General features: G+C 38.5%; 3 protein-coding genes across 3 annotated transcripts; all 3 read right to left on the reverse strand.

Annotated features, from left to right (window-relative positions):
- Nucleotides 1-864: 864 nt before the first annotated feature.
- On the reverse strand, nt 865-3,645 carry LOC110374957 (ADP-ribosylation factor-like protein 6). Its single transcript, XM_049845727.2, has 4 exons — nt 3,468-3,645; nt 2,395-2,523; nt 1,627-1,755; nt 865-1,086 (listed from the first exon to the last, which is right to left on the reverse strand). Exons 1-4 carry the CDS (start codon nt 3,643-3,645, stop codon nt 947-949), a joined length of 576 nt encoding a protein of 191 aa, XP_049701684.2. The 3' UTR covers nt 865-946.
- A 1,072-nt stretch (nt 3,646-4,717) lies between these two features.
- LOC135118757 (probable metabolite transport protein CsbC) lies at nt 4,718-6,544 on the reverse strand. Its single transcript, XM_064041559.1, has 3 exons — nt 6,117-6,544; nt 5,576-5,749; nt 4,718-5,031 (listed from the first exon to the last, which is right to left on the reverse strand). The coding sequence occupies exons 1-3, from the start codon at nt 6,429-6,431 to the stop codon at nt 4,747-4,749; spliced, it is 774 nt and encodes a 257-aa protein (XP_063897629.1). The 5' UTR covers nt 6,432-6,544; the 3' UTR covers nt 4,718-4,746.
- A 1,184-nt stretch (nt 6,545-7,728) lies between these two features.
- Nucleotides 7,729-15,543, reverse strand: LOC135118777 (uncharacterized). Its single transcript, XM_064041646.1, has 4 exons — nt 15,213-15,543; nt 9,120-9,343; nt 8,076-8,189; nt 7,729-7,839 (listed from the first exon to the last, which is right to left on the reverse strand). Exons 1-4 carry the CDS (start codon nt 15,283-15,285, stop codon nt 7,729-7,731), a joined length of 522 nt encoding a protein of 173 aa, XP_063897716.1. The 5' UTR covers nt 15,286-15,543.
- Nucleotides 15,544-25,437: the final 9,894 nt, after the last annotated feature.

The raw sequence follows: 25,437 nt of genomic DNA on the forward strand, positions 1-25,437 counted from the left end.
TCACCGAATCCTTTCTAACCCAAGGATTTTTTTTTTAAAGTTCTAGTTTATAAACGAGAACTTTGTAACGTCTTTATGAATGATAGTTTACATGTATTTTATCCCGTAATTTTAACTCAAACTGTCGGCTGTCTCAAGATGTGAATGGTCATCCATCATTACCAGGACGTAAAGCTTTTTAACATCTTTTTAAGGCGGATCACACATTACGAAGCGGTGTTGACCGTGCACAAACTTATGCCCGTTATCCTATAAAATTCATTCATTAAAAAAACGGCAGAAGTTACGTAAGCAAAATTCTACTAGTCTCTCTTTCTTTTTGCATGTCTGAGAAGTTCCATATTTATATTAAGTTAAATATTTTCTTAGGTAAAGCTGACAACACTTTTGGACAATGTGTGATCCACCTTATGTCAAACACATCCTTCACAAAGTACAGGCGACCGCACATGAACCTACGACATTCTATCAAATAATTTGCAACCTTAATAGATTGTCAACTTTACCACAATAGTATACAGGAATGAATTTTAAGCAGTGCACAAAAAAAATACTGGTGGTCTAGAATCATTAACAGAACATATCTGCATCATCAGTAATTTTTTTCTTTTTTTATCCGCCGACATCGCGTCAGTAAACCCGCTTTCGCGTTGCCGCCGTGCCTGCTATGACGACTGAGACCGTACAATCGGTTACAATATAAACATCTTTCGATATCCATAACTATTATTGTTTGTACTAAAACACAACAAAATTAAAATATACCTATAAAACTTATTTAACTTCAAGTTGACAAAGTTTGCGCACTGAATAAAATTCATTCCTGTATAGTAGGTATGTAAATGTCAGATTGGTTTTGTCAGATTCGGACCGGTTGATGTGCTGTTTATACCATTGAAAATCCCACATGTTTCCACATCACCCGCTGTATACGCAATACTTGTGTCTAAGTATGTGCGATCGGTAGATGAGCGTCGCGTATCTGTCGCGCGAGCCACGCGACGCCGTCCGCGAGGCCGGCGCCCGATAGCGCGCACGACGCGCAAATGTGCCACGGCTTGTCCGAGATACGCTCTAGGCCAAGTGCTGAAATCATAATAATTTTATTTATTTATCACAAAGTTACTTTGCCCTTACAGATATGTAATTATTAATTAATAGTTGTATATATGGAACAAGTAAAAATAAAATAACAAATTAAAAACTCCATAGCAGAAAGCTGTCATTTTTAAAGTCAAATATAAAACTTTAAAATATTGCTAGATATTCCTCCAATTTTATGTCTAGGACACCGATGGAAACACGTAAAGGAAAACATCTTCGGGAAACCTGAACTTAAGTATAAAATCACCAATTTGCCTTGAGCAATCGTGGTGAACGTTCATTCCTTCTCTATATGAAAATGAAAAGAGGCCAGGGCTCTGCAGTGGGATAGTAAAAAAGTCTAAGACCAGGTTTCACTCGTTAGTGTCAATTAGTTATCTAATAGTAAATGCTATCTGCCAGATAAAGGATGCTTATATTCATCCGTCAAATAAGTTCTTGATGGATATCAGTAACTGTGTAACTGGTGAAACTGGCCATGATAATGATAGAAATTACGCTAGAAATCAAAATGGTACAAACCTGCAGCAACCTGCATGGGTGCAAGCGAGTGTGGCGCATCGCTCTTATTGGCGAACACCAACAGAGGTACCCGTCTGCCGAACATGTCAGGATGCGCGAGAAGGAGCTCCAACTCCTCACGAGCCACCACTGGAACCAGAGGAGAGAAATCAGGAAACAGTTAACTGTGTGTTTAATGGAGAAAGCGTTGGTATATTTATCTATACTAATATTATAAAGAGGAAAACTTTGTTTGTTTGTTTGCTTGTAATAGATAAACTACTGGACCGATTTTAAATATTCTTTCACGATTATTTTATCCCGGTGCGGGCAGTAGCTCCCACACGACGCGGGTGAAACGGCGGAAAAATGGCTAGTTATTTGATAAAACAAATAATGTATACTTTATTTAAATAATATAATTTTGCTTATCATGCATCGTACGTTATTTAATAAATAGATCATTATTTATTCATCGCGTGTTAGACTAAATTAAAGATAATCGGGACAGATTTTTAATTGGCTGTCTCATATTTCTATTTTTGAGGGCCTAGTAATTTTGAACCTGTACATTTACCCTTTAATTATGTAAATAAGAACGTGAAATGAATATCTCTAAAGCATCATAAACATATTAAATAAAAATCGTAAACTACGTAATTCTCAGTGCAAATAAAATACTATCTGGCCTATTTTAAAGCCACCAAGAGACCCACCAACAGATTGCAAAAAATTATACCCTAAACTGACAGTCTTTCATAACCAATATAGTCTAACGTAAATACTAACCAAGTCGCAGATGGTCAGCAGAATCCACGACGAAAATAACAGCGTGCGCGCGACGGTAATGTCGCTCCCACAACGCGCGGTGACGCGGCGCTCCCGACACATCCCATGCACTGAATGATACACCACCACCTGGGAGAAACATCAGACACTTAAAATACATAAATGATAAAGATAGATATTAAACATATATATAAAGTGGGCTAAAAATAAGTTGCAGTAAGTCTGACACCAGTCTAACAAAGAGGTATCGGGTTGCCCGGGTAACTGGGTTGAGGAGGTCAGATAGGCAGTCGCTTCTTGTAAAGCACTGGTACTCAGCTGAATCCGGTTAGACTAGAAGCCGACCCCAACACAGTTAGGAAAAGGCTCGGAGGATGATTTAAAGTGGGCTAAAAATCAGCACTTTTTGAAGGTCAATTTTACAGAAGACAGTCACTTGCTATGAGTTTTCGGGAAGAAAAAATGGTTGAAGTAACTCCTAGTCCAAAACATCTTCAACGGCTCCTATGAATGAGTAAGCAAGAAGCCCCGGTCGTCACAAGACAAGCCAACATTGCTTAATGGGTTTTAGAAACATTCACAAAGCAGACCGGAGTATGGAAGCAGCTGAAGTTACACGTCACAACCTGACACAGAACGTGAATAAAGAAGTTTCTCTATAGAAGTATTCATTCATCTAGTACAAAGACCACCGGCTAGGTAGAACAGTAAAGAAGAAAAGTAATACATACTAGTACTTATACTTATCGGGAATTACATGTTTGAGCCGTTTGGGGTTGAAACTCTCGGGCCGTGGGGTCCGAGTGCTCACGCGCTTGCGAAGGAAATTTCTAAGCGCCTTGTTGACACTTCTCGTGACCCAAGGGCTGGCTTTTATTTCGCACAGAGGTTGAGCATTGCCATCCAACGTGGCAATGCTGCCAGCCTTCTGGGTACATTACCCGGTGACAGCGATGAGGAGCAATTTTTTGATGCTATGTATTAGTTTTAAGTTGTACATATAAGTTTATTTTTATTTTTTAAATTAATGTAAATACTATTTAATAAACTTCTCTAATCTGAAAAAAAAATACTAGTGAAATGCTCCTGTTGTTGAGCCACAGTCGGTGCAGCATGCTGTGTGCGCTGCTCGGGAGGTCTGAGAGCGTTGAGGAGAGTACTCTTGCCGCTGTTGTCCAGCCCTAGCACTAGGACCGTCACCTCGGCGCGTCCCCGTCCAAGCCACACTGACAGCTTGTCTAGGAGACCCATTTCTGGAAGTGGAATCACAGCTGATTATTGTGAGCACTCAATAAATGTTTATTTTCCCTGAGTATTTTTAATATAGAAAGTATGAGGTAAGTAAAAGTAAGGCAGTCATGACACGTGAAATGCTGGTCAAACTGGAAACCGACCCCTATAATTATAAAAAGGCCAAGCAGACTATTATTATACCGAAATTGATACATATTGTATATGTAGCTGTTATCAAGGTATCTATATCACTAAGAAGGTATCATTCTTTTTTTTATTAAAATTTCACTTCTGATCCATAGGTACTTACAGTACATAATTCTCTGACTTCAAGGACGAATATTTCAAAATCGACGCAATGCATTAATTTGTAATCGATACCAAATACATTACAGGATAACATCACTTAAGTACATTAATATAGTATAAGAAACTTACCTGATTTTATTCGTCACTACATCACTTAATATTAAAATCACACATAATCTAACAACACATAGGTATAGTGTGGGCAAATTATCGATAATATAGTTGTAATAATATCACAGAACGCAAGCAATTAATGCAGTTCAGAGATCAAGACAAATTAGCCGACTATCGATGTCACCGGTTGCCATGGTAACGGAGTACACAACACTAGTGACTGGTATGGTTGTGCGGGAAAGTTTGGGTTTAGAGTATTTGTAATTATGAGAAATGGGGGACAAGAATAATTATTTATATGAATTGCTTTATGATAATAAAAAATTTAAAAGTTTACGGGCTTCAGGATATTTTTTTCGTACGAAAGAAGCTCAAATATGTAGAAGGAGTTTTTGGGAACGGAGTTTCACTATCTCCGTTCATGAAAGGACGTTCTTATTTAAGAAAATATTAATGCATTTACCTAAATAATTTTATACTTTTTCTAAAGAGTGAAATTAAAGTTAGTGTACTTTAAAAAATAAATTTATTTAAAACAATCTAATTTACATTTTAATTTCATTCTTATTTTTATTCGAGTATTTAAAGCCATGAGCCACAAAAGCCGAATCCACTTTCGTAAACGTAATGTCCATTCTTATTGTTCGATCTACCTTCTCTCGGTTAATCACACACACATTTTATATTCGGTCACAATCACATTTTAGTACAAAAACTCTTATTATCACAACCTTCAGTGACCACACTATCACAACTAGTTTTAGGCGGACACAACACATCATATATTTCATCGGGAGTCAATCCTTTTGTCTCGGGTAGCGCGTACGCAGCGAACAGTGTTAGCGCTAAAGTTAGCGCAGCGGCGAGCGCTAGGGCTGCGCTGACGCCGGCGGCCCGCGCTACTAGAGGAAACACGATGACTTCTAGCGCGTTGCCGCCCCACGCGAAAGCGCTGACTAGCGCTACAGCGCAGCCGCGGTACTGGGGGAATAAAAATTTGAAATTATTAGTGCAGTTTTGTTGAAATTGCTTGTAAGTACAATGGTTAAGAAGTGTTAGATTATTTAAATCACATATTGTTTGACTCTGATCATTCTTGCAGTGGCCTTTCGTTTTTGTTCCAGCCTATCTCCCGCGCGATATTCGATTGAGACAGCTTCGCAAGGCTGCTCTATCAATTATTAAGCGCTTTCTTATATTTTGGACATTCATAGGTATTTGTGATAGCCTAAGGCTCACGTTCGCCAACAACTTCAATGTCAGTTGTAGTAGAATAACTGTTTATATTTATTTTCACGGACTTTCAAAGTTAACAGTTGTTTTAAGAATGACGGACGTTTACATTGTTGGTGAACTTGGGCCTGAATTAGATAAAAAATGAAGAGTACCTCATGTACCTTCTTCTCATTTTGTGTCTCTTATTGTAATTCGTTTTAATGTCTAATGTTTTTGTATATTTTGTTGTATTTATAACCTTTTCTTTAATTGCATTTTCTTTCTTCTGTCTGAAGTTTTACCGTCTCACCTGATAATGAAACATATCAGCCAGCATAGCATAGGGCGCTGGCTGCAGACCAGCCGAGTCCGCGAACACTGCGGCCGCTAGAACCACCCCCGCGCCGGCACCCCCCGCCCGCACCGCACCCGCTCCCCCGCACAGGCAGACACCCGTTATTAGTCCGCACCATACCATGAGTCGCTGGGAATATTAGGAAGAATTATATTATTTAATCAAGTGGAACCGTGTCATACTGAAACTGTTGACGCATAGAATATATGTAGGACATGTGAGTCGGATTTCCAAATTTAATCTGTTAAATGTCTGTTAGCCAGAGGCCAGACAGCCTGAAAACCACTCTTACGTTGGTGACTAGTTCGAAATAAGATCTGATCCATTAAATGGATAGTGAATGGAATAGGTTGTGGTGCGATTATGGTGAATTGGTCTTCAGCACGATAAAAATCGTCAATCTTAAAACTTGCATAAACTATGAGCCACATAATGATACCTAATGTAAATCTTCAAATAAATAAATAAATCATGAAACAACAATTCCCAATCTTACCTTTCTCCCAACCTTCTCAACCAAATACAGAGCTAATGCAGAAGCAACCAACTGCGCAACGCCCAACAGTAACGCATGTCGTGCGGGGGTGCCGAGCACGTCAGCCGGGCTCCCCGCAGCAGCATCGTCGCGAGCCAGCACGAACACGCGCTCTGCAAACTGGAGCAGAGCCAGCACGCCGCAAGCCTCTTGTCCTACTACCGCTACGGTGCAGAGGATGAAGGCGCGACGACGTCGCTTGTCACTCACTGAAAAGCGAAAATAACTGGACATTAACAACTGTTTTACATATAAAATTATGTCTCCGTACCTCATTTTCAATTTTCAAAAGAAAAGTTTGTCAAGTTAGGAAAACTCCCCAAACTTTACTACCAAGTTAAGACCGATAAACCTAAAATAAGGATTTCTATTCCTTCATAAATGATCTGGCAAAATCAAGCACTGATTGTTTGCTCCCCAAAGCGCAGAAAGAGGAACGCTTTCTGCTTTAACATTAGTAAAACGATCTATTATCCACACAGTGTTACAATCATGGATAAAAAAACTTTCTTCACTCCGTGATCCAGTGTTACAATTCAAATCTAGACACAAGTTCACCCTTACTCACCCTTACTGCATCTAAGCGCATCTCTGCTTGTCTCGAAGTATACCTTTTTACTTACATAGATCTCTGGTCAACTGGAAGGGTGATACAACAGTCTCATCTGGAAGTGGCAACGCGCGCAGCTCCGCTTCAAGTGTTGGATCGTCGCTGGATACGCCACGCAGCCAAGCTAGTGCTGCACGTGCTTTCTGTATATTGGAAGAACATTAAAAAAATAGATTAGACATTCTTCAATGACAATGAGATACAAACATATTAAAACGTCGGAAATAATGATCTACAATGCGATACATCATCACCAACCTTATTATTGTCCCACTTCCACCAGCCTCTCAAGTATGAATGCATGATGAAGATTCCAGGCCACACTAATACCAATGTAACGTTTTCTAATTTATGTATTTTCTTATATCTTAGACATCGATAAACAGTTCGCCCTGAGCAAGCGTGGTGATTAAGTCTCATTCCTTCTCTGTGCAGGAAGAGGCCTGTTCCCTAAAGTGGGACAGTATAAAGGCTGATGATGATGATGATGGTGCTACTCGGCATAGAAATGCTTCTCACCTCTGGTTTCCCACTGGAGGCAAGGTAGGGCGGTGATTCTGGCACAAAAAGGAACAGTAAGCAGTGGGCCGCCGACAGCGCCAAACACGACCACACCACTATACTGTAACATGGACCATAGTTTATTTATGAATCCTCAAGCAAACATAAAGAGATATAGAAGCAGAATAATATTGGACATAGAGGTCAATATTATTTGGACTTATCCAAGTAGGCATCCACATCAAACGTCAGCCACTGCGGCTAGGTTCGAAGATCAGACAGGTACGTAGGACGAAGAGGACAAAAGTATATTTATTTTTATGGGATGGCAATTTCACACAACTGGAGAGAGTTCAACCCCACTCGGGAATGGAACCCAAGACATGCATATACCTATAGAAAAAAGAAATGCGACAGTTGTATGAAAACACTTTCTTGCTTTACTTTTGAACAAAACCTGACCTACCTATGTGGTATTTGAACGTCCGCAGCCACATACATGAGCAGGAAACCGAGGTTATGAGCCAGGACTAGCGCAGAGACCGCCGCGCCGCGGACGTTTTCCTCGCACATCTGAGAACAGTCAACAGTTAGAACCCTTTTTTAACCCCGTTGTTGTACTTCCTTATGTCACCCCTTAAGTTTAATCACTGCGTAGTCCCTTCTGTACTCCTATGTACTCTTATGTATCTACTTCCTTATTATATCATTTATTTCCTTATTATATTCCCTATATTATATACCTACTCTACTCCTTTATGTATCGTGACAACAAGGAGAGAATCTATGAAATTAAAAGAATTACTAACCTCCCTGGCAAGTAGAGGCGCAAGGCACCAGGCGCCGGCGCCGCCCAGTCCCGCGCATGCGCGTGCTGCCACCACCCACCATCCTCCGCCACACAGCTTCAGGGACCAGCACGCCTATAATAGAATTTATTACTTGGTTAGGTTATTTGGAACTTATCATCAACTTCTTTAGGAATATCTTCCACAGATTTCAATCCATCCGATATACTCGTAGTCCAAAATCAGAACTGCCCGATAAACAGGCTGTTTTGTCAAATTTTTTCGTTTTGTGTTCCACCACCTTCAATACCAGATTACTTTCCTATCCTGGCCTAACATGAGATGTTATTGGGCCATCTCATGTTACTAACATGTTGCCGGGAAAAATCTGTCCCGATTCTATTGATAATTCCAGATATCACATCGTCCAAAGAGACATACTTATCAGCTTTTTTCTAGAGTAGTTTTAAGTCTTACCACAAAAGCAGCAGACGTAGCAATGACAGCAAATTTCCTTCCCTCAGAGAGTGCGCGCGCGCATAGAGGCACCCCCACCAGTGATGCCACGAAGGTAGTCGCAGCTGCTGCCACGACATGCGCGTCATCTACCAGCTCGCCCCCCTCACCACCTTCTGCACCCTCCCCGCTGGCTAGGGACACCCACCCCATGGCTAAACCGAAGGAGACTGTTGGCACTTATTTTTGGAGTGCTGGTTGAACAATTGACTATTGTGTTGTATATGTTGCGAATTCCAGACCCGGACGGTTAAAATTCACATCTCGGTATTTCTGCATTCTCAACGTGGGACAAACTCCTATTCCTATATTAGCAACGTTATTAACTATAAACAATTATAATCAACAGCTTTAATAAGTTATCATACCAGACCATCAATACCAGATTACTTTCCTATCCTGGCCTAACATGAGATGTTATTGGGCCATCTCATGTTACTAACATGTTGCCGGGAAAAATCTGTCCCGATTCTATTGATAATTCCAGATATCACATCGTCCAAAGAGACATACTTATCAGCTTTTTTCTAGAGTAGTTTTAAGTCTTACCACAAAAGCAGCAGACGTAGCAATGACAGCAAATTTCCTTCCCTCAGCGAGTGCGCGCGCGCATAGAGGCACCCCCACCAGTGATGCCACGAAGGTAGTCGCAGCTGCTGCCACGACATGCGCGTCATCTACCAGCTCGCCCCCCTCACCACCTTCTGCACCCTCCCCGCTGGCTAGGGACACCCACCCCATGGCTAAACCGAAGGAGACTGTTGGCACGTTTACTGTAAAGAATTAAAATTGAAATAAGTAGGTCATAAGTGCGAAATTTTTTTTTTTTTTTTTCTTATCGGGAAGTTGAAAATTACTTCTTGGTATACTCCTGTACTAATATCATAAAGAGAAAACATTTCTTGTCTATAGGAAGGTACCTTAAAGACTCTGTTAGTACTGTACCTTGTATTCAAAAATATTTCACTGCTTATAAGCTACGTTATGCCCGGGGAACATAGGATATATTTTATCCGGGTACGGGAAGAAGGTTCCCAAGAGATGGACGAAACCGCGATAGAACAGCTAGTACCAATATAAAGAGAAAACATTTTTCTTGTTAATTTGTACCTAAAGGGTTAATTCCAATTATATTATTTGTTTATTATATTGTAGCTACTGTTTATAAACTGCAAAATTATGGTTTCCTCAAAATGTTCTGATGTCTTTAAAGACATCAACGTATTATGTTAAATAGTAAAAAAGTACGTCATTTCAATATAAATTAATTAATGGGATGAGTGTGAAGAATAACATATTAACGTATGGTATCCATATTAAAATAAAAACCTTATAAACATGACATTTTAATTTTCACTGACGTCAAACAACAATCCTGTTTCATATTTACACAGTCACCTTATCGAAAAGAAGAACAAAACCACTTTTTTACGTTTCCCTAAAAATCTCAATTGGTATCCGATATAGCTTTTGCGACGTCCCGTGGGAACAACTTCACGCACCCGTGGGACCTACATAATATCCTCCACCTCCCTAGACTAATGAGCTTTCTAGGACTAAAAGAATTTTTCGAATCCGGCCAGTACTTCTTGAGATTAGCGCGTTAGGCTAAACAAACTTCAGGTTTATAATAATAGTTTACTGGAGAAACAACAGGTACCTAAGCAAATAAGTTTGTATGTATGTTCGTTACTCTAAAATTGGTAGTATTCGTTGAATACGGTACATTTCCATGGAGAACAAAACTTTCCTTCCTCCGTGAATGTTTCCAAACGTTTGTTTGCGGAACCCAAAATAAATCGATCGAGTTTGTAAATCCACTTACCACGTGGGTTTTATCCATTTAATGAATGGAAATATAGAAACATAATTAAGTCAGAATGTTGTTTTTATTTTGGTTCTTTAGAAACGTTGTCTACTATTAATTTAGCATCACGGCCCTCTATTAAAAAGTGGGTTTTACCGACAGTAATTACAACTGCGGTTCACTGTTTGGGAACTTTTTACCATGCAAGTAAAAAACTTTGGTTAGAACGACATCAAGTTATGTAATAACACTTTTTGTAAGTTTAACCACAAAAGTAAACATTAAGCTTGGGAGTTCCTTTCATGTTTATCTATGATAGAATGGAGGATTTTGCTGTCTAAAAAAAGTGGGTTTACAAACTGGTCCGTAATTTTTTTATTTCCATAATATTAATCATTTTTATCTGAACTATTGTAATTTGTAATGTAAGGCATTTGTTTTTCTCGGCTCCGAAATTACTGAACCGTTCCTTTTACTTTTGGAAAGCTACACTATCCCCAAATGCATATGGGTGGAAAAGGCTAAATTTTAACTTTCATCAGGCAAGGAAGAAGTTATCCCAGGACACGGGTGAAACCGCGAGATAAAGCTGGTCCCTAATATACCGCTACTGTTTATCTTGACCCACACAACTGAAGGTAATGATAACCGCGGGATATTAACTGGAATACACAATTTAGTAAAGTAAGAAGTCGTGGTGGCCTAGTGGGTAAAGGACCAACCGCTCAACTATGAGGGCGCAGGTTCGATCCCAGGTCAGGCAAGTACCAATGCAACTATTCTAATGTTGTATGTACTTTCTAAGTATATCTTAGACACCATTGGCTGTGTTTCGGATGGTACGTTAAACTGTAGGTCCCGGCTGTCATTGAACATCCTTGGCAGTCGTTACGGGTGTTCAGAAGCCAGTAAATCTGACACCAGTCTAACAAAGGGGTATCGGGTTGCCCGGTTAACTGGGTTGAGGAGGTCAGATAGGCAGTCGCTTCTTGTAAAGCACTGGTACTCAGCTGAATCCGGTTAGACTGGAAGCCGACCCCAACATGATTGGGAAAAAGGCTCGGTGGATGATGACACAATTTAGTTAAGGTGTGGAAGTTACTTCCTCAGGACGTAAGTAAAGCCACGATGATGTGCTAATTCTCAATACCATGAGCTAATAGACATGTTCAATGTTTGTCTGTTTGTCCACCAAACGATGAGCAAGCATATACTCAGGTTCTGACTACTTTGTGTTGCAACCAGCACAACATTGCACATAGACATTGACATACTTATCATGGGCAACAAATAATTAATTTCGATGATTGATTCCATGTGGAAGAAAAATATAAAGGGTGTTTTTACTAAAAAGTTACCCGTACTAAGTATAAACGCCAAGGACTGTGTTTCGAAGGGCACGTTAAACTCCAGGTCCCGGCTGTCATTGTACACCAATGTTAAGGGCATTCAGAAGCCAGTAAGTCTAACAGCCAGCCTTACCAAGGGTATTGGTTCGCCCGAATAACTGGGTTGAAGAGGCCAGGTTTGCAGTCGCTCCTTGTAAAACACTGGTATTCAGTGCCATCCGGCTAGACTGGAAGCCGACCCCAGCATAGTCGGAAACAGACTGGGCAGATAATGACAATACTAGTAAAAGTTTAACAGACGTTTGACACGAGTTTAAGAAAATTTGAAATCTCTTGAAGGTAGTTTAATGGTCTAGCTTAACATGTCAACGGCTCATTAAGTTGATCATCACGCCTGCACTGGTTTTATGAACACATTCACGTTTGATTTGATAATGACATAAGGATGCTGTAATCCCAACTGAATAGGGAGCCTCTATGATCCTTGAATGGCCACGCATCCCAGGGCCACGGTCACTCGGTAAAATAAATCCTACTAACATTCCTTAATTGAGCTCAGTTTCTGGTAACAGTACTAAATAGTACATGCATCGTTAAAGACTCTCAACCGCATTCAAAAACAGACTTATTTTTGGAGTGCTGGTTGAACAATTGACTATTGTGTTGTATATGTTGCGAATTCCAGTCCCGGACGGTTAAAATACACATCTCGGTATTTCTGCACTCTCAACGTGGGACAAACTCCTATTCCTATATTAGCAACGTTATTAACTATACAGGGTGTTTGGCGCATGGACCGACAAAAATTTTTGGGGGATTCGTGAGGCCATGTACTAGTTTTCACTCATAGACCCAATGTCCTATATGTCACTGTATTCGAGATACGATTTTTTTTGTTTGTTTTTAAAAATTACCGGAACTATCACCTTTAAAACGCTATAACTTTTCAGTCTGTTGTCGAATTTACACCAAATCACTTTCATTGCGTTCTCTGATGTATTATTATTCCAAATAAAACATAAATTCATAGCACTAGATGGAAAAAAAATACTTGTTGAGCTTCCAAACTCTTAAAAATGAAAAAACGTATGAAAAATGTCAAATTCAAAATTAATTATAAAAAAAAGTAAAAGCTTTTATGAACTTCGTTTAATAAAAAAAAATTGCCTACTTAATACCCTTTCCAACGATATGCCACATGGGTGTGAAATCATTAATAATGTCGTCAAAATCAGAGCAGGAACGAACACGCACTCTAACGTCTCTAACAACGAACCCGTTTGATAGAACAATGGTAAGCAGGTAATTGGCAGGTAAACTGCCTGTCTCTTTCTTACGCATGAAAAATATCTCTTGTCTTTGTCTATCATTGGGTTGGAGTTTGTTATGTGATCCTTGTTTAGTCGAGATTTGACTATCTCTGCTATCGGAAGTGTCCGTGTATTTCACGTTTTCCTATTTCGTTGTTTTTTGTTAAAGTTTGTTTTTGTTAAGTTTTGTTTGTTGAACTTTTCTGTTAAACTGTTGGTGTATTCACCGTGCTTGTTACAATGCCTAACTTCAGCAACGAAGAGTATGCTGACATGTTGTTGGCATATGGCAGCGCTAATTGTAACGCTCGTGAAGCGCGTAGAATTTACCAGCAGCGTTATCCTAACCGGCGTATACCACACCACGAGACGTTTGCTACAACCTATCGACGTCTGAGGGAGACTGGAAACATAAATTTCCAAGAGCCTCGCGTTAATGTGAGGCAACATAATGTTGTAATTGATGAAAGCATTTTGCAAGCTTTTGATGAGGATCCAACGACAAGTATTCGAGTTGTAGCTGAAAGACTTCACTTGTCGGTTTGGAAAGTTTGGTCAGTTCTTCGGGAAAATGGAAAGCATGCGTATCACTACACTTCTGTTCAAGGTACGTTAAGTACTTTATTTATTTTATCAGGCGAAATCGTAAAACTAAATTTTGAACCAGTTATCTTCGACCTTATTGTGCTGAAATTTTGCACCCAAAAAACTTGTATTTTAAAATGGTTTTAACCATACACTTATTTTAAACGTTTACAAATATCCTTGTAGCTTTACTGGTTCGTTTTTCAAATAAATACCTAGTAACTTTTATTTTTCTAATTTTATCTTTTAAATTTATGTTAGTTTTGCCATTCAAAAGTGAATTTTACCAGTCTTTAATGGATTGTTCTAGGTCTCATAGATGATGATCACAGGAGACGGCTCGATTTTGCCGATTTATGATGCATACGGACGTAGATGATACAAATTTTTAAAAGAATTTTGTGGACTGATGAATCCAATTTTAATCACGAGGGAATTGTGAATCTCCACAACCTTCACCATTGGGCGCAAAAGACAAAATCCCGCAAGAAAAGACAAAGTTCCTTTCAAACTAAGTTTAGTGTAAACGTTTGGGCGGGGTTATTGAAGACACCTGATCGGTCCACATTTCTTACCAGAGCGCCTGACCGGAGAAAATTATTTGAATTTTTACTCGAAGATTTACCTGAATTGGTATTACCAGTATTAGATGGAGAACCAATTATTTTCCAAAATGATGGCTGTCCAGCACATTACCAGCGAGACGTGCGAGAACATTTGGACAACTGTTTTCCAAATTCATGGATCGGAAGAGGCGGCCCAATTCCTTGGCCTGCACGTTCACCAGACCTGACGCCCTTGGATTTTTATGTCTGGGGCCGTGCAAAAGAAATTGTGTATGCGACTGAAGTACCCACAAGAGAAATTTTAATCGAAAGAATAAATTGCGCCTTTGAAATTATGAAAGCAGAAATGCGACTGAGGACGACGACTGTAGAAATTAGAAAAGATGCCGTGCATGCATTCGCAACAGAGGCAGTCATTTTGAACATAATTTATAACTTAAATTTAATTAAAACATTTTAAAACATTTTGTGTTTTCATTACCCTGGCACTGGTTAATGTGTACCTTTAGGTTTGTGACGACATTATTAATGATTTCACACCCATGTGGCATATCGTTGGAAAGGGTATTAAGTAGGCATTTTTTTATTAAATGAAGTTCATAAAAGCTTTTACTTTTTTATAATTAATTTTGAATTTGACATTTTTCATACGTTTTTTCATTTTAAGACTTTGGAAGCTCAACAAGTATTTTTTCCATCTAGTGCTATGAATTTATGTTTTATTTGGAATAATAATACATCAGAGAACGCAATGAAAGTGATTTGGTGTAAATTCGACAACAGACTGAAAAGTTATAGCGTTTTAAAGGTGATAGTTCCGGTAATTTTTAAAAACAAACAAAAAAAATCGTATCTCGAATACAGTGACATATAGGACATTGGGTCTATGAGTGAAAACTAGTACATGGCCTCACGAATCCCCCAAAAAATTGTGTCGGTCCATGCGCCAAACACCCTGTATACAATTATAATCAACAGCTTAATTAAGTTATCATAAGCACTACTTAAATGGTAAAAGTACTTACTTAAGATGACCATAAGGGTCTGGCGTACATAGGCGCGCAGGCGACTCGCGCCCATCGGCACCTTAACTGTCATGTTTTTTAATTGTTTAAAACTTATTTACGACACATTTAAACATCCAGGACTTTTATAATAGTCCAAAGCTTCACACATAAACAAAATTTAACTTAGCACCAACACGTTACACGCGATCAAACTTAACTAAAGAATTTTTTAAATAAATAAGAGAAGTTCTCTTAAAAAATCACTTAAAGTTAGATTTAAGTAATGGAATAAATATATCGATGTTCGCAACATGCTCGCATGTACGTAATGTCGTTTGAACCAACTTAACCGGCGCGCACAGATGTTTTACTGTGCGGTTATAGGATGCGCAGATTTTAATAAAGAACTCCAACGTTGGCAGAACAAAAAGGTCGTATGTTACACGGCCGGACTTACTCATAGGACAATACAACATATATCTTAAATGTTTAATGGTTACTGAATACCTATGAAGATGAAAGCTAATTAGGTATTATTTACCTACATTGTTACAGTCTTAGATGAAATATCTGAGGTTACAGTAACATTAACTCTGAACTTTATCCAGCATAGGTTCTTAGAAAAGATTGCATTGCGAGGAAACCTACTAAAAAGCTAATTCAAGTCAAACCAATCTTTATCTTCTTTGGGTAAGAATCCCTACAAATATTATAAAGCCGAAGAGTTTGCTTGTCCGCGTTACACTCAAACTGTTGACCCAATTTATACAATTCTTTCAGTTTTAGAGAGGCTTTTATTAAGTGCGTGAAGTAATGCCTACGGGACATGGACGAAACCGTTGGTAGAAGCTAGCATGCACTTATGCATAAAGGTTTTTGTTTTGCATTCAGCGTCATCCCGTTATGATAACCATATAAACCATACTTACATTCAGTGGCGGCCCTAGGGGTGTGCGAACTGTGCCATCGCACAGGGCCTCGCGCTTGGGGGGGCCTCGAGCTACAACCCACACTAATATAAAAAATTATAATTGAAAATATATATGTGATCCAAGAAAAAATATTAAAAATTGCATTTTTGACTTTCAAAACTCAAAATTTTCAACTCAAAACCTTGCACTATTGCTTATTACACAAGTTTAGGCACTTTAGTGACCTAAAGCTCAAATTTTTTTGCGCTCGCTGCGCTCGCGGGTGCTTTACTTTCCGCTTGTTTTGTTTTTTTTTTCATCATTTTTTAGCCAGACCTAGAAGGTAGCGCCGCTTTTAAGTCCTTTTATTAACAAAAAAATTACTCCTAGTTTCCGTATGAACTTTCTTATTTACGACGTTCGAACTACCCAAGTCACAATCTTTCTATACATAGGGGGCTCTTGGGTCATGATTGCACCCGGGCGCTACATGAGCTAAAGACGGCCCTGATTATCTCGGTGCTGAAATATACATAGGTATATTAGAAAATAATTTAATTGCAATTTATAAACTACCGAAATAGTCCTTAGAATTCGAATAATAAAATAATAATATAGAAAAAGCAGTTTTTGAGGCTTAAAATTATTAAAACATGTTTACAGCATTGAGCATTTCTCCTCAAACAACGATTAGCTAAATCAAAACACCAGCTTACTCTCGCAACACATACTTTTCACGAAGGACTAGAGCTGCCATCCGTCCGGGTTTCACCGGATCTGTCCTCGTTGGAGGCCGTCCGGGCGGGTTTCAAGAAGTGTCCGGGGTAAACCCGAACATTTTTCACAGGGCCGTCTTAACCTATAGTGCAGGGTATGCGAATAACCCATTCATACATTCCTAGGGCCAGCAGATTTCGGAGGATGATCACTCGATTTGAGAGGATAAGAAGTCAAGCAGGTTTTTCAATAACAATCGTTAAATCCACCAACCAAGCCAATTCATAGCCTGCCTCGCCTTCACTCGACGCCTTCAACTACGAGTTGTAAACAAAGTATACATATTATGAGATTGCTTGCCTTGTATGGAAGTTTAAACTTGTAAAATTACAAATATACAAGCATTTGCTGCAGAAGTCGAAGTGTCCCAAAACTCAATAATTTTCGCGCTCGCTTCGCTCGCGGCTTCTTTTCTTGGCACTATTTTTTTTACATTAAGCTACTTTAATATCCCAATATTCAAAAAATTTTGCGCTCGCTTCGCTTACGGCTTCTTCACTTGGCGGATTTTTTTATTATACAAGTTTAGGTGCTTTAGTGACCCAAAACTCAAAAATTTTCGCGCTCGCTACGCTCGCGGCAACTTCACTTTACGTGTTGTATATGTTGCGAATTCCAGTCCCGGACGGTTAAAATACACATCTCGGTATTTCTGCACTCTCAACGTGGGACAAACTCCTATTCCTATATTAGCAACGTTATTAACTATATACAATTATAATCAACAGCTTAATTAAGTTATCATAAGCACTACTTAAATGGTAAAAGTACTTACTTAAGATGACCATAAGGGTCTGGCGTACATAGGCGCGCAGGCGACTCGCGCCCATCGGCACCTTAACTGTCATGTTTTTTAATTGTTTAAAACTTATTTACGACACATTTAAACATCCAGGACTTTTATAATAGTCCAAAGCTTCACACATAAACAAAATTTAACTTAGCACCAACACGTTACACGCGATCAAACTTAACTAAAGAATTTTTTAAATAAATAAGAGAAGTTCTCTTAAAAAATCACTTAAAGTTAGATTTAAGTAATGGAATAAATATATCGATGTTCGCAACATGCTCGCATGTACGTAATGTCGTTTGAACCAACTTAACCGGCGCGCACAGATGTTTTACTGTGCGGTTATAGGATGCGCAGATTTTAATAAAGAACTCCAACGTTGGCAGAACAAAAAGGTCGTATGTTACACGGCCGGACTTACTCATAGGACAATACAACATATATCTTAAATGTTTAATGGTTACTGAATACCTATGAAGATGAAAGCTAATTAGGTATTATTTACCTACATTGTTACAGTCTTAGATGAAATATCTGAGGTTACAGTAACATTAACTCTGAACTTTATCCAGCATAGGTTCTTAGAAAAGATTGCATTGCGAGGAAACCTACTAAAAAGCTAATTCAAGTCAAACCAATCTTTATCTTCTTTGGGTAAGAATCCCTACAAATATTATAAAGCCGAAGAGTTTGCTTGTCCGCGTTACACTCAAACTGTTGACCCAATTTATACAATTCTTTCAGTTTTAGAGAGGCTTTTATTAAGTGCGTGAAGTAATGCCTACGGGACATGGACGAAACCGTTGGTAGAAGCTAGCATGCACTTATGCATAAAGGTTTTTGTTTTGCATTCAGCGTCATCCCGTTATGATAACCATATAAACCATACTTACATTCAGTGGCGGCCCTAGGGGTGTGCGAACTGTGCCATCGCACAGGGCCTCGCGCTTGGGGGGGCCTCGAGCTACAACCCACACTAATATAAAAAAATTATAATTGAAAAATATATATGTGATCCAAGAAAAAAAATATTAAAAAATTGCATTTTTTGACTTTCAAAACTCAAAATTTTCAACTCAAAACCTTGCACTATTGCTTATTACACAAGTTTAGGCACTTTAGTGACCTAAAGCTCAAATTTTTTTGCGCTCGCTGCGCTCGCGGGTGCTTTACTTTCCGCTTGTTTTGTTTTTTTTTTCATCATTTTTTAGCCAGACCTAGAAGGTAGCGCCGCTTTTAAGTCCTTTTATTAACAAAAAAATTACTCCTAGTTTCCGTATGAACTTTCTTATTTACGACGTTCGAACTACCCAAGTCACAATCTTTCTATACATAGGGGGCTCTTGGGTCATGATTGCACCCGGGCGCTACATGAGCTAAAGACGGCCCTGATTATCTCGGTGCTGAAATATACATAGGTATATTAGAAAATAATTTAATTGCAATTTATAAACTACCGAAATAGTCCTTAGAATTCGAATAATAAAATAATAATATAGAAAAAGCAGTTTTTGAGGCTTAAAATTATTAAAACATGTTTACAGCATTGAGCATTTCTCCTCAAACAACGATTAGCTAAATCAAAACACCAGCTTACTCTCGCAACACATACTTTTCACGAAGGACTAGAGCTGCCATCCGTCCGGGTTTCACCGGATCTGTCCTCGTTTGGAGGCCGTCCGGGCGGGGTTTCAAGAAGTGTCCGGGGAAAACCCGAACATTTTTCACAGGGCCGTCTTAACCTATAGTGCAGGGTATGCGAATAACCCATTCATACATTCCTAGGGCCAGCAGATTTCGGAGGATGATCACTCGATTTGAGAGGATAAGAAGTCAAGCAGGTTTTTCAATAACAATCGTTAAATCCACCAACCAAGCCAATTCATAGCCTGCCTCGCCTTCACCCGACGCCTTCAACTACGAGTTGTAAACAAAGTATACATATTATGAGATTGCTTGCCTTGTATGGAAGTTTAAACTTGTAAAATTACAAATATACAAGCATTTGCTGCAGAAGTCGAAGTGTCCCAAAACTCAATAATTTTCGCGCTCGCTTCGCTCGCGGCTTCTTTTCTTGGCACTATTTTTTTTACATTAAGCTACTTTAATATCCCAATATTCAAAAAATTTTGCGCTCGCTTCGCTTACGGCTTCTTCACTTGGCGGATTTTTTTATTATACAAGTTTAGGTGCTTTAGTGACCCAAAACTCAAAAATTTTCGCGCTCGCTACGCTCGCGGCAACTTCACTTTACGTGTTGTATATGTTGCGAATTCCAGTCCCGGACGGTTAAAATACACATCTCGGTATTTCTGCACTCTCAACGTGGGACAAACTCCTATTCCTATATTAGCAACGTTATTAACTATATACAATTATAATCAACAGCTTAATTAAGTTATCATAAGCACTACTTAAATGGTAAAAGTACTTACTTAAGATGACCATAAGGGTCTGGCGTACATAGGCGCGCAGGCGACTCGCGCCCATCGGCACCTTAACTGTCATGTTTTTTAATTGTTTAAAACTTATTTACGACACATTTAAACATCCAGGACTTTTATAATAGTCCAAAGCTTCACACATAAACAAAATTTAACTTAGCACCAACACGTTACACGCGATCAAACTTAACTAAAGAATTTTTTAAATAAATAAGAGAAGTTCTCTTAAAAAATCACTTAAAGTTAGATTTAAGTAATGGAATAAATATATCGATGTTCGCAACATGCTCGCATGTACGTAATGTCGTTTGAACCAACTTAACCGGCGCGCACAGATGTTTTACTGTGCGGTTATAGGATGCGCAGATTTTAATAAAGAACTCCAACGTTGGCAGAACAAAAAGGTCGTATGTTACACGGCCGGACTTACTCATAGGACAATACAACATATATCTTAAATGGTTAATGGTTACTGAATACCTATGAAGATGAAAGCTAATTAGGTATCTATTATTTACCTACATTGTTACAGTAACATTAACTCTGAACTTTATCCAGCATAGGTTCTAAGTAAACATTTTATTGCGAGGAAAAAGCCAAAAAGCTAATTCAACTTAAACCAATCTTTATCTTCTTTGGGTAAGAATCCCTACAAATATTATAAAGCCGAAGAGTTTGTTTGCTTAAGCGCGTTACACTCTAACTGCTGACCCGATTTATACAATTCTTTCATTATAAGATAGTCTTTTATTAGGTGCGTGAAGTCATTCCTACGGGACATGGGCGAAACCGTTGGTAGAAGCTAGCATGCACTTATACATAAAGGTTTTTGTTTTGCATTCAGAGTCATCCCGTTATGATAACCATATAAACCATACTTACATTCAGTGGCGACCCTAGGGGTGTGCGAACTGTGCCATCGCACAGGGGCTCGCGCTACAACCCACACTAATATAAAAAAATTATAATTAAAAAATATATATCTGATCCAAGAAAAAAAAAATTGCATTTTTTCAAATCAAATCAAATCAAATCAAATCATTTATTTCATGTAGGCCTTTACAAGCACTTATGAACGTCAAAATTATAAATAAGTTTGCTTCTAGTTGCCCATTCCAAAAGTAGCTTCCTATGGAGAAGAACGGGCAAGAAACTCCATGGTTACTCTTTTTAAAAACATAATAAGTGTTACAATTTGTATGTATTGATACATACGATAATAACATGAAAAAGAAATGTTTACAATATTTTTTGGGTTGACTTTGAGAAAGTTATACAATGCAAGTTGAACTAGGAAGTTATAAGAGAAAATTATTATACAAACTATTTTAAGAAGTTAATAAATTAAACACACCAAGTTATATAAAGCAAAAGAAAAAAGAAATAATAATGATAACAACATGATAAGAGCAAGAACATTAATGAGGACAGAGATATTCCTAGACAGCCTGCCAGTCGCCAGGGAAGCCACTTGTGCAATGTAGGACTAACGCCATACATCCTTGTCGTCAATATAGTCTTTGATTTTATAGTATGCTCTCTTAATAAGAGTAGACTTGACGACATTCTTGAATTTTTTATCAGTAAGGTCTGTTATACATTTAGGTAGCTTATTGTAAAACCGAACACTATTCCCTAGAAACGATTTGTTTGTTTTGACTTTCAAAACTCAAAGTTTTCGCGCTCGCTACGCTCGCGACTTCACCTTGCACTGTTGCTTATTACACAAGTTTAGGCACTTTAGTGACCTAAAGCTCAAATTTTTTGCGCTCGCTACGCTCGCGGGTGCTTTACTTTCCACTTGTTTTGTTTTTTTTTCATCATTTTTTAGCCGGACCTAGAAGGTAGAGCCGCTTTTAAGTCCTTTTATTAACAAAAAAATTACTCCTAGTTTCCGTATGAACTTTCTTATTTACGACGTTCGAATTACTCAAGTCACAATCTTTCAATACATAGGGGGCTCTTGGGTCATGATTGCACCCGGGCGCTACATGAGCTAAAGACGGCCCTGATTATCTCGGTGCTGAAATATACATAGGTATATTAGAAAATAATTTAATTGCAATTAATAAACTACCGAAATAGTCCTTAGAATTCGAATAATAGAATAATAATATAGAAAAAGCAGTTTTTGAGGCTTAACATTATTAAAAAATGTTTACGGAATTCGATGACACAAGTTCGACTTTCAGCCCTTGCTATTCTTTCGATCAAAAATGACGTTGCTCATTCATTCCATTATTCTGCTTTAACTAAAGATTTTAGTCTTAAGAAAAGTCGCAAGCATCAGATCATTTTAATATTTGTTAATTTTGTGATTCTTAAAATAAAATTTTATTAATTTGTTTAACTTGAGCATTTCTCCTCAAACAACGATTAGCTAAATCAAAACACCAGCTTACTCTCGCAACACATACTTTTCACGTAGGACTAGGGCTGCCATCCGTCCGGGTTTCCCCGGATCTGTCCTCGTTTGGAGGCCGTCCGGGCGGGGTTTCAAGAAGTGTCCGGGGAAAACCCGAACATTTTTCACAGGGCCGTCTTAACCTATGGTGCAGGGTATGCGAATAACCCAGTCATACTTTCCTAGGGCCAGCAGATTTCGGAGGATGATCACTCGATTTGAGAGGATAAGAAGTCAAACAGGTTTTTCAATAACAATCGTTAAATCCACCAACCAAGCCAATTCATAGCCTGCCTCGCCTTCACCCGACGCCTTCAACTACGAGTTGTAACATAGTATACATATTATGAGATTGCTTGCCTTGTATGGAAGTTTAACCTTGTAAAATTACAAATAGACAAGCATTTACTGCAGAAGTCGAAGTGTCCCAAAACTCAATAATTTTCGCGCTCGCTTCGCTCGCGGCTTCTTTTCTTGGCACTATTTTTTTACATTTAGCTACTTTAATATCCCAATATTCAAAAAATTTTGCGCTCGCTTCGCTTGCGGCTTCTTCTCTTGGCGGATTTTTTTTATTATACAAGTTTAGGTGCTTTAGTGACCCAAAACTCAAAAATTTTCGCGCTCGCTACGCTCGCGGCAACTTCACTTTGCAGTTGTTTGTGTTTTTTTGTCTAACTAACCTATCAAAAAGGTAGCGCCGTTTTAAAGTCCTATTGCTAACTAACAAGAAGGTAACTCCTAGTTTCCATATGAGCATTCTTATTTATGACTTTCGAAATACATTAAGTAACAATCTTTTAATACTAGGTACTACATGAGCTAGGGCCGTGACTTTTCATGTAAGGAAGCACCTCATTGAATTTAAGTATATGGTAATATTAAAAATTAGGTCTAGTTTTGTTTTAAAAAAAATCGGACTCGTCCGGGGAAAAAAATGCAATTTACGCCAAATGTCCGGGTTTTAATATAATTTAATATTTTATCTCGGTGCGGGCAGTAGCTCCCACGGGACGCGGGTGAAACCGCGGGAAAACGGCTAGTAATGTTCAGTTTAATTCACAATCATATTTGGGGCTCTACATTTTATGCAATGTATTTGCATAATAACTTGCATATACGTCAAACAGTCGATAGGTTTCTGGTCTCCAAAGTAAGTACAATACGCGGAAGACATTTATGCACTCCTGCGCAGACATTTTGTCAGATGGCGTGCTCATACAAAATCAGTCTCTCTTAACCAAAATCCTTTGTTCCTTTTGTTGTTTTTGCTAGTAAATGTTTATTGTACTAGGCACCTAATTATCTAGTACCATTTGTCAAGCTTGTAGAACATATAAAGTACCTACTTTAAAATTGAGGTATTCTTATGAGATCAATGAAATGTTGGAGAAAGATTATTTACCTATTTATTTATTAATTCTTGCACATAATATAGAATGACGGGCTTAACGCGTCAGGCGTGTTCTACTTGTCTATTGTCCCCTTATTTTCACTTGTTTTTAGGCAGAGCGCTAGGTGTTTAGTTAAGTAACAAGATCTAACTTTAAGACTATTGAAGAGATGCGTAGATATGGCAATTGAACGACCCTGAGGGCTGTGGTACACTTTTTTATCCCTAAGCAAAGATCAGGCTAGCGCACCTACCTTAATAACAATTAGGTAGGTACCAATCTATTTACCTAGGTACCTATATAAGTACTTTGTCATAGTGTTTCTATATAGATCACTCTCATTCTTTATACATATTTGGGATCCTCCGTTCTTAATTCTAATGTAATAAGGAAACAGGTAAACGTAAATGTTGTCTATACCAACAGCGGCAAGTTGCGCACGGTAATTTCACGAGATCGCCAGTCTACGTGCCGCGCATTCGCGAATTAATATCAGTTTCAACTGTGCTGTGCATACTAACTGACAGTTTGACGATTAATGCTGACAACGCGGGAAACGGGGAAGAACTTAAGGGCTTAATGCTTTGTGTAAAAACCATGTATAAGTTAGTTGTGTTTCGTGGCTCCGCCCAGAGCCTAAGCGTGGCTCTGTCCACTTGTTGTTTGTTGTTCTACACCCCTATCTAAAATTTTATCCAAGTTAATCTTTTCATACCTATTTATATTTTTTACACTTTTCCTTTTGTAAAAAAAATACCTTGTGGCCTTTCGAGGAGCACCATTTTGTTACACTCTGACTGAGGTAGTCGACTGCGACTAATACAAGCCCTTGCTTAGACTCTGGGGTCACGATTGACGCCCGTCACGTCACGGCGCTTGGCCTACCTACGCTGATCATGCGGATTTTGACGAGACTATGACGCTATAGACGTACCTGGGCGCCTGAAGAATATAATGTTCAAAGTGTAGGTTTTGGTAGAGGATCTGTAACTTTGTTCAAAATTTGTTAACTCAATAAATATCTTCTGTTCAACATAACAATGGAATGAATACCATGAATACCTGTTCCCAAGTAATATTTGGGAACAGGGCAGGAGAAAGAAGAATACCCATGCAAAATTATTAAACGGTGGCAGTGCAATGTTTATGAATAATAATTTTATGAATAAATTATCTGCAAAATTAATATTTTTTTAACCTGTGCAAAAGTCGTGGCCGTGTCAAATTATTGTCAATGTCAGATCTGTCAAAACGACGATATCGAGGTCAGTGTCCGCGTTCCAGGTTCTTACTCTAAGATAACATCAATTTTTAAAGCCTAGCTCAAAATTCATGGATTTATTTACAGTTATTATGTTCTGAGATTTAAAGTATTTGAATAAATTTCATTACAATTTCTATATGAAAAACGCAATAATTTTTCGTATTCGATTAAAATTATTCGATGGTTCATATGAAATGGTTATTTATCAACTACCAAATCCGATTTGCTGTCTCATACGCAATGTGCAAAATGTTGT

The sequence above is a fragment of the Helicoverpa armigera genome, chromosome 25, assembly GCF_030705265.1.
Source record: "Helicoverpa armigera isolate CAAS_96S chromosome 25, ASM3070526v1, whole genome shotgun sequence".
Taxonomy (NCBI): Eukaryota; Metazoa; Arthropoda; class Insecta; order Lepidoptera; family Noctuidae; genus Helicoverpa; species Helicoverpa armigera.